The sequence below is a fragment of the Glycine max genome, chromosome 19 (genome assembly GCF_000004515.6).
Source record: "Glycine max cultivar Williams 82 chromosome 19, Glycine_max_v4.0, whole genome shotgun sequence".
Lineage (NCBI taxonomy): Eukaryota > Viridiplantae > Streptophyta > Magnoliopsida > Fabales > Fabaceae > Glycine > Glycine max.
The window spans coordinates 312,010-320,430 of NC_038255.2; the positions used below are offsets into that span (position 1 = coordinate 312,010).

General features: G+C 36.2%; 1 protein-coding gene across 4 annotated transcripts; it reads right to left on the minus strand.

Annotated features, from left to right (window-relative positions):
- Nucleotides 1-276: 276 nt before the first annotated feature.
- LOC100802396 (zinc finger CCCH domain-containing protein 41) lies at nt 277-8,142 on the minus strand. 4 transcript variants are annotated; one of them, XM_006603719.4, is made up of 6 exons: nt 7,970-8,142; nt 7,181-7,289; nt 5,694-6,584; nt 3,419-4,612; nt 2,719-3,051; nt 277-1,038 (listed from the first exon to the last, which is right to left on the minus strand). In XM_006603719.4, the coding sequence occupies exons 3-6, from the start codon at nt 6,477-6,479 to the stop codon at nt 571-573; spliced, it is 2,781 nt and encodes a 926-aa protein (XP_006603782.2). In that variant the 5' UTR covers nt 6,480-6,584; nt 7,181-7,289; nt 7,970-8,142; the 3' UTR covers nt 277-570. The 4 variants fall into 4 exon arrangements, with proteins under 4 accessions (XP_006603782.2, XP_006603781.2, XP_040868740.1 ...); XM_006603718.4 differs by having other exon boundaries at nt 7,181-7,346; XM_041012806.1 differs by having other exon boundaries at nt 5,694-7,346.
- Between the last annotated feature and the right edge of the window lie 279 nt (nt 8,143-8,421).

The following is an 8,421-nucleotide window of genomic DNA, read 5'->3' on the forward strand; positions in this document are numbered from 1 at the left end:
CAAACAGAAGGATCGTTTTAGTCATTATTTAAAACATAAAGGACCAAAATGAATTTTTTAAAAGATAAAGGATCAAATTAAACCAAAAAAATAAGATAAAAGAACAAATATGTCAGTTGTCCTTTTATATATTACTCCGTCTCACTTTAAAGAGTAGTGAAGCAAATTAAGAGAATAGGTAGAAATGAAAACATTTAAAGGATAGTCATCTCAAACTAAGTGACTAACCGCTCCAATTATATTTTTACTGTAACTACAGACATAAAGGGAAATGGGTTTCTGAATATTTGTTATGTAACCGTTCAATGGCTTTTAAACAGAATTTTGAACCTCAAAACTTTTATCCTAGAAGTAAACTACCCAAGCTGAGAAACAACATGATGCACCATTCAACTAATACCGCCAAATACAGGGCAGCAAGAAAGAAAGAAATTTACAAGTCTCGAGCATTTAAAAAGGAACATGGAATAATAAATTTTCCGAAATAGAAAAAAAAAAATGCCCCCTGAAAATTAGAGTTTGATAGATTTAATTTTACCTTGCTGTACAAATCTGACCATTAGTAGATCCTCAACAGGCATTGCCCTCGGCCTCCGGTGATTGTTTGGGAGAAGAAACTTGCCTTGTGGTACACTGGGGATCTTCACTTGGTTCCATTTCCGTAAGCTCCAAACCATTTCTAGTTTCTGAATTTTTATGCTCATCATCTGATACCACTGCTTCTTGGTTCACACAGTTTTCTAAATTTTCTTCAGAATGGTCATCTGAATCTAGGGGCTCCTTGGGAGCTGATAGAGAACGTTCTCTGCTAGCAGTAGCATTACTGGAAATAGAACTAGAACTAGTAGGTGTCAGCCACATGAACTTTAGATTGTGGTCATTCCAGCATTTGCCATTAATAAATGCTCTCTCAGCTGCCCAACGAGTGGTGAAAGTTATATGAGCCTCTTGTTGGCTACTATCATTGACTTGCACGTCTTCTAGCTCTACGGCAGAAAGTTCACCGTATGGTGAGAAGTGCTCCTTCAAAACAGCAACCTAAAAGACAGCAATTTAGTTGAGCAAAAATAGAATAAGACGAAAAAGACTGTCTCTCATTTAATAAATGGTACATTAACGAATTCAAGACATGACCATATAAATGCATAGAGTTGTACTAAATCAACCATAAAAAATCATTTTATTTTTATCTGATACAACACATCAAATGCATTAACGAATTCAAGACATGACCATATAAATGCATAGAGTCGTACTAAATCAACCATAAAAAATCATTTTATTTTCATCTGATACAACACATCAAATGATCTCATGTCATTTTTCTTATTAAAAAACAATTCTAAAGGAAGATATATTTCACTTGGGCTTCTAGGTTTAAAAAGATGAGACCAGCTAACAATGTAGATTCATGCAATGCAAAAGGTTCACAACTTATCTAGTTAATCTTTATTTTGTCCAAGAGAAAATTTACAAAAACCTATTATATTCACATCCCATGTTAGGACAAGTGACCATTGACCACCAACTTATAAATTTATTCACAAAGGCTTTGACTAGGGTATGCTGTGATTTCATTTGAAACAAGCTCAGTATCATTAAAATCTATGCTTCAGCTTGGGGTGGTGTTAAGAGTTAAGAGTTAACTTCTTTAGGTTATTGAGAATATACGGGAATATTACACAGATGTATTTTGTACTGAAGTTTTAACCTAGAGGTATATATACATAAGAAGACTATTATACAGTTTATCCCATTACAGTATAATTCTCTCGTACTCCTTTTACCCTCTTCACACTATTATGGTCGGAAACATCTCTACAATAAGGAGTAGAAAGAAAATTGGCATGAAATAATGTATAAGGGTACATATCACAGAGAGAAGACAGTTGCCATATTTTTGTTTAATTTAGAAATATGGAAAAGAAAGGAATAAACAGCAAATAACTTTGATTAAAATATTAGAAATTTATTCATAAAAATGGGTAGAAAATAATAGACGATTAAAGAATGTCAACTTTATTAGTTATTCTGTTCTCTTAGAAAAATTATGGTCTAATTCTGCCCCCCACCCCACCCCAAAAAAAAAAAGTATATGTTTCAGGGGTAGGAAAATATATTCCTGGGAATACAAGCTTAGGAAATAAAGATTCCCAAGTTTGGTTGAATTTTAAAAAAAAAATTATTCCTGAGCATACCTTATATAAACCCATAATTGGAATTTAAAGTATGATTTCTTATGTGTGTCTGTATTTTACAGAGAAGACATTTGCCATAATTTCTAAACATTATATAAACCCATGAAGATAGAAAAAATACAAACAATTAAAAGGAAGGGTGACAAACAAATCATTTTTTTTACCCAAACAGTCACTACTATTTCTTCTGTGTTTCTATCAACAGATGGTATTGCTTTTTCACAAATATCCTAAAATGGGTCAGACTTTGGAGTTTGGAAAGATAACTAAGAACACAGAGTCACACACTACAACATTGACGGCACATGTTGTGCTGCAAGTTCAAAAAGTAAAAACCTTATCCAACAAATATATCGAAACCAATATTTACTACTCTCACATGTGAGTGCATGCCTGACTCCAACAGGGAATTTGTCTTAGACTCTTACAGTATTAAAAACAAGTGCATAAGCAAAGCATGCCATTGTAAAATCCTCCTATACCTTAACCACGGAGACAGAAAGACAGATAGAATACTTACATTTGCTAGACCAGATGGCAAAGGTGGAATGATACAAAATGCAGCAGGACGATTGTCCAATTTGTATCTATTTACAGGCATTAGTGGTTGAATTGGATGCTTCAAGCCTGTAGATTCTTGCAGTCTTGTTGCTGTACTTGCTTTAGGACTTCGGGATACAGGATTGACCAGCTGTTTATTCTTATCAGCTGCTGCCTCTGTGTGTGGAGATGCCATGCCAACATCAGCATCCGATGATTGAGGGGAAGCCAGTTTGGCAACATCAGATGGCACACACATTTTGAGCCTCTTGGCGGCTTGCTCAGTAGATACTTCACCCTTGAGTCCAGAAGCCTGTGAATAACCAAAGTCCATATGATGAGAAGGAAGTAATGACACCAATACAAGAAACAAGATGATAACAGAATGTAACAGGAGAATCAAGAATGACGAGTATGCCTAACTTCTACGCCTCTTTATTAACATAAGTAGAGGATAAACTACGAAAAATATTTTACAAGTTTCTACCAGATAAACTTTACTCAGACTTGAAAAGGGCAGCATAGGCCTTTTTGATACATAATGTTTGTTACCTGACACTAAAGTCTAAACCAATCACGCTACTTACTAAAGGTATAGTCTTTTAAAGCAAAAAGATCATAAACCTCTAAAACAATGTATAATCAACAACAAATTAAAGGAAAGGGCCTTTAGGTTTTACTTGTTTCTCAAATTTGTTCAACTGGCGCTTGAACTCATTGCGCTTTTGATCTAGCATTTCCTGCTTCTTGCGCAGTTCTTCCTTTAGATTCTCTAAGTTTACAAGCTTCTTCTGCAAAGGAGGTGGAACCTTGGGTCCATCTGTGATGACAGGCTTAGATTGATCAGTAGGCGATGATACTTCATACATAGTCTTTGAAGCATCAGCTTGATGGATGTCTTTACCCCTATCAGTGACAACAGGATGAGATGGAACAAAAGCAGGTGCTTGCCCACGGGGAGTTACAATCACACCATTCCCACTAGTAGTACTATCTTTGCGAATGCTATCACGATTAGCCCACCATAGCTTGATAAAACGATTACCCATTACAGCATCTGGTGCCTTCAAAGCAGCTTCAGCCTCTTCTCTCTTGGAGAATTGCACAAAAGCCCGTTCACTGTTCAATGGAATATAAATGTCAATAACTTCACCAAACTTCTTAAAATGAGCAAGAAGAGCCTCTCTCTTGTTATTTTTCTGAGGTATCCCATTTACAAATAGAGTACACAATGCCTTTTGTGATGACTTGCGTATATTACGCATACTATCAGTTTGTGCTTTCAAAGAGGCTTCCAAGGCTTTTGGGTCAGCATCATCGGCTATGCTTTGCTTTACTTGAAAGGAAGCATTGTGAGCACTGACTAATTCATCGTTATCTTCCTTCAATTGATTCTCTGGATAATTAAAGGAACTCATTGTAGAGTTAGTTTTTTCTTTCATGTCAAATCTGTTTTTTGAACTACCAATTCTGGCCCAGACAGATGAACTAGTACCCTGTGAACTGACAGAAGTTCTGGCAGTTCCAACTGGGCAATCACTATCGGGAGCATCATTAGATATGGGCTCGGATTCATCAATCTTGGATGACTGAAGAGTTAGGAGTGCATTTGAAGACTCCAGACCACAATCATTCCAAAGCGGTTGATCAGGATCATAAAGATCAGCTCCACTTGTGCAACCAGGACCGGTATATACACCATCCAATGGCAAACCATCATCATTGACTACAGACTTGGAAATTTTTCCAGGTAAACATTTGTTGTTCATCAAAGTGGTCGAAGCATTTACTGAATGTAAAGGTCCAGATCCAGCAGGAGCTCCGATTAGGTGTGCACTTGGAAGTGAAACAGGAAGGTTGAACTGTGAAAGACTCTGAATTGTAAACAAAAAATAGTGAGTATAACAATGAATCAAACCCTATACAAAAGAAAGTATGCATTACTGCATCTAATTCAAACCAACAGTGTATAATTATGATAATGTATAAAATCTGGGAAAGTACAAGTGTACAACGTAAGTTAATACAATGTATGCAATGCAATAAATTTTAATATTGAATATTTGAAAATTCTACAAAATGCAAGTTTGTGTTAAAAAAGCCAAGTAGTTTTATGTAAATGTTCTATTAACAAATTTATGCAATTTGCAAACATGTCAAGTTCAAAAAGGAACATGTAATATCTAATTTTCCAAAAGCAATGCCACCAAGCAGAAAACATGAGGGAACATTTTCATAAATGACGCCATTTTTAAAAAATTTCCCTTTGACCCCTCCACTATCATTATCATGCATGATTTTATTCTTTATTCATATAAACTTGAGGAATGATGCATAAACATGAGAGGAAGTACACACTTTAAAAATTGTGAAGCTAATTTTTAAATCTGGTAACTTTTTTTCTCGCTGGCTCAATGCCTCATTTTTTTAATGTAGCATTCTTGATTCAGAAACTGCTTCAACTCAGACCTATTTATGTTTTCAGTGCTTGGTGTTGTGTTTTAGGATTAATATATTTAATTAACAGTATAATGTGAGTCATGTTTCAATGTTGCCCTTGCCATTGCTCTTAAGTAAGGAACTATCATTTTTTTCTCTTTGATAAAACAAAGTTTGATTGAGAGACATGCAAATGACAAGGACATCAAATAGTCAAATATTCGTACAACAGCCCAAAAATCCTAGGAAATGCAACAGCACCTCAGCAACACTTTTTGTCCCAACCATGTCAGCAAATCATATAGTAAATTAAATCACCCACATGAACATCTGATATATAATTTGTATGCAATAATATTGAATTGATTCCACCTACAGTCAGTCAATTCTTCTTTAAAGTGAAATACAATAGAAATATTATCCTACTTTGTAATAGAATTCCTCATGCAATTTGAAATGTGAGTTTCACCCTTGTTCACTAAACAACAGGAAACATCCTAAGAAAAGAAAAGGTACCTGAACATCTTCAATAACAATCCGATTAACACCGTGCTCCATAGGACACATGTCCCCTCTAAGGCAAAACCCACGTTCCTCAAAATCCCTACATCGTTGGCGAGGAATATTCACATTCAAAGATGAATTAATAGGTGGTCTGAGCGTTCCTTGTAAACCCATCGGATGAAGCATATCTAGGCCACCATTGGGCACCGCTGGTATTAAACCAAATGTATTCCATGATGCATTTTGTGCATTTGAAACATTGAGTAACCCACGTCCAGCATAAAGGCTTGGAGGAATGGACCCCTGCGGAACCACTTGTGAAGCAACATCCATTGAACCAAACCTAGACTCACGTTGATTCCAAAAACCAGATTCCCTGCCTCTTCCCCTGCCAATACCAGGATCTCCAGTAAAAGATTGGTTTGCACGTAGTCTTTGACTCATATCCAGAGGTGCTCGAGGAGCTGAAGCCAAGCCAGGGCGTCTTCTATCAAACTTGAAGTAAAATTCTTTATCTGTGGTGGCATCACTGTAAGTTTTCAGCGTTTCAAAGGCTTGAGATTCATTTTCCCTGAATGGATGCCTATTCCCAAAATTTTTGTTACGCTTTTTGAATGGCCTACTAATAACAGGATCTGAAACATCTCTCTCCAAAGATTGAGAACGAGCTTCCCTCCTTCGATGCTTGTGATTCCGATCATCATCATCATCATCACTCACTTCCTTTTCCTCAGGATCACTGGCGCAATCAGACGGTGCAACAGACTCAGGTTTTGGAGATGAAACTTTCAGCTCCATTAACTCTCTTACAACACAATATTTACAGTATCTTCTTCCAAACACCAACTAGAAAGAATAAGCCAGCTTATGTTGTCTGAAACACTTCCGGAAATACAAAGGGACCTACCAGCAATAGAAAATATAGGAGATCTAATATGAGATGATTTGGTGTCATGTCAGAATCTAAATATAAAAGACTAACAATTTTACCCATAGAAAATGCAAAAGGCACTGGTAACTTGTATACATGTTATGTTTGCATTTAATGGCCAGTTTTCCTAGTCATGTATCATTACACTCGGTTGCAAGGAAAATGCCAAAGGTCAAATTGAGAATCTCAATTTACTACTAATTGCTGAAAAACTCTGATATTTCCACAATCTCAACGGATAACAAGCAAGGAGCTCAAAAAAATACATCTATACGAAATCCACAATCTTCTGTCCAACTGTGGTGAGTGAGAAATGCTAACTAAACTCCTTAAGCTATTAATAAGTGAAGAATTTGGCACATCCCTACTTCCAAAGAATGTGAGCTATGCAGCATCTGTGCAAAGTAAGATGATAAAACCATAATAATTACTTCTAATCACTTAAAACTAAACTCTGTTTGGCTCGTCAAATAGTAAGAGAATCATCCAACTTTTGAGGAAACACCCAAGTCCCAATGTTTATCAAAGACGACAAAAAATAAATATAGAAGCTAGACAAGACACAAACCAAGGTTTTAAAAACAGTCCGCAACTGTGATTTGGGCCGCTATATCAAGGTTTTTCTAACTATCCACGACCGCAAGATGACCGCATCGGCCGCATTTGTCTGTGATTTTCTGCAATATCAACAAATGCGACGAAACCACAACGCAACTGTGACCAACATTTAAAACCTTGACACAAACAAATATGCAGTTAAATCAGAAACAGAACAACACGTCACACAGTATTCATTAGACACAGACATATTAGGAGCAACCATTAAAAAAAAAAAGCAACAGATCTCTAGCTACCCAACATCATCATCTAAGACAATGCAGCAACAAAAATCTCACCACACTATTCCACACCAAAGTCATCAACAGCTCAAACCTGCTAATGACACCCCCTAGGAATCCATTGAATTACAAAAAAATAAAAAACCACATCATTTGCTAATTACCCCAAAATGATTGGCTAATTGGAAAGATCCCTCACTGTTGTTAGCCCTAACTAAACAAATATTTTTGCGTTCGCAACACATGGCGTTTCAATCATTTGCTCCAATTTAAATCATCGAATAATAAAAAACAACCACTACACTGTGCGAGGGGGGTTATGTTATGTCCACACATAGCGATGAAGGAAATCACCGAAATTACGCATCCATTCCACAGCACCGAAATTCAGTGAAACCTAAAGAAAAAGCAATCGCGCGCGTATATCTATTTCGTTCATTCCTTCAATTAGGATAAGAGAGGGGCAAAACAATTCGAAGAACAACGTAGTTAGAGAGAGGGAGAGAGAGAGGAAAAACCTGAGACGTGGAATGGAAGCAGAGGCGGTGGCGGCGGACGACGATGGCGGTTAGTGGCGGCGATTGGACGGAGGAGGAGGAGGAGCTGAGAGTGAGAGCGAGAGCGTGGTGCGTGCGCCTCTCTTGTGCGTTGGTGGAGACTTTGTAAGCAGGAAACAAACACAACAAAGATTACTTTTTTTTTTATATATAAATAGTCATTTTCTAAATGTTTACAAATTCCTACATGAATATATTATCTAGGTTCTTTCATCAAGGTGATAATGAAAGAGTTTAATGTTCTAATGGGACAAAAATAATTATTTATTCAACTAAATTTTGTTATTATCTAATTTTGTCAAATTTTCATAGCAATATATATATTTATTAATCAATAATATGTTTGTTTTAACTTATGTATATTTTTTTTGTTTTTTTAGTATTTATTGTAATATTACGCTTGTAACCATTAA

Excerpts from the sequence above, each read along its gene's own strand:
- LOC100802396 (XM_006603719.4), bottom strand. The coding sequence starts at position 6,479 with ATGGAGCTGAAAGTTTCATCTCCAAAACCTGAGTCTGTTGCACCGTCT. Across the intron at positions 4,613-5,693 it reads TTGTTATTGAAGATGTTCAG|AGTCTTTCACAGTTCAACCT; the intron begins GTACCTTTTCTT and ends TTTACAATTCAG. Across the intron at positions 1,039-2,718 it reads TGCCATCTGGTCTAGCAAAT|GTTGCTGTTTTGAAGGAGCA; the intron begins GTAAGTATTCTA and ends GCTGTCTTTTAG.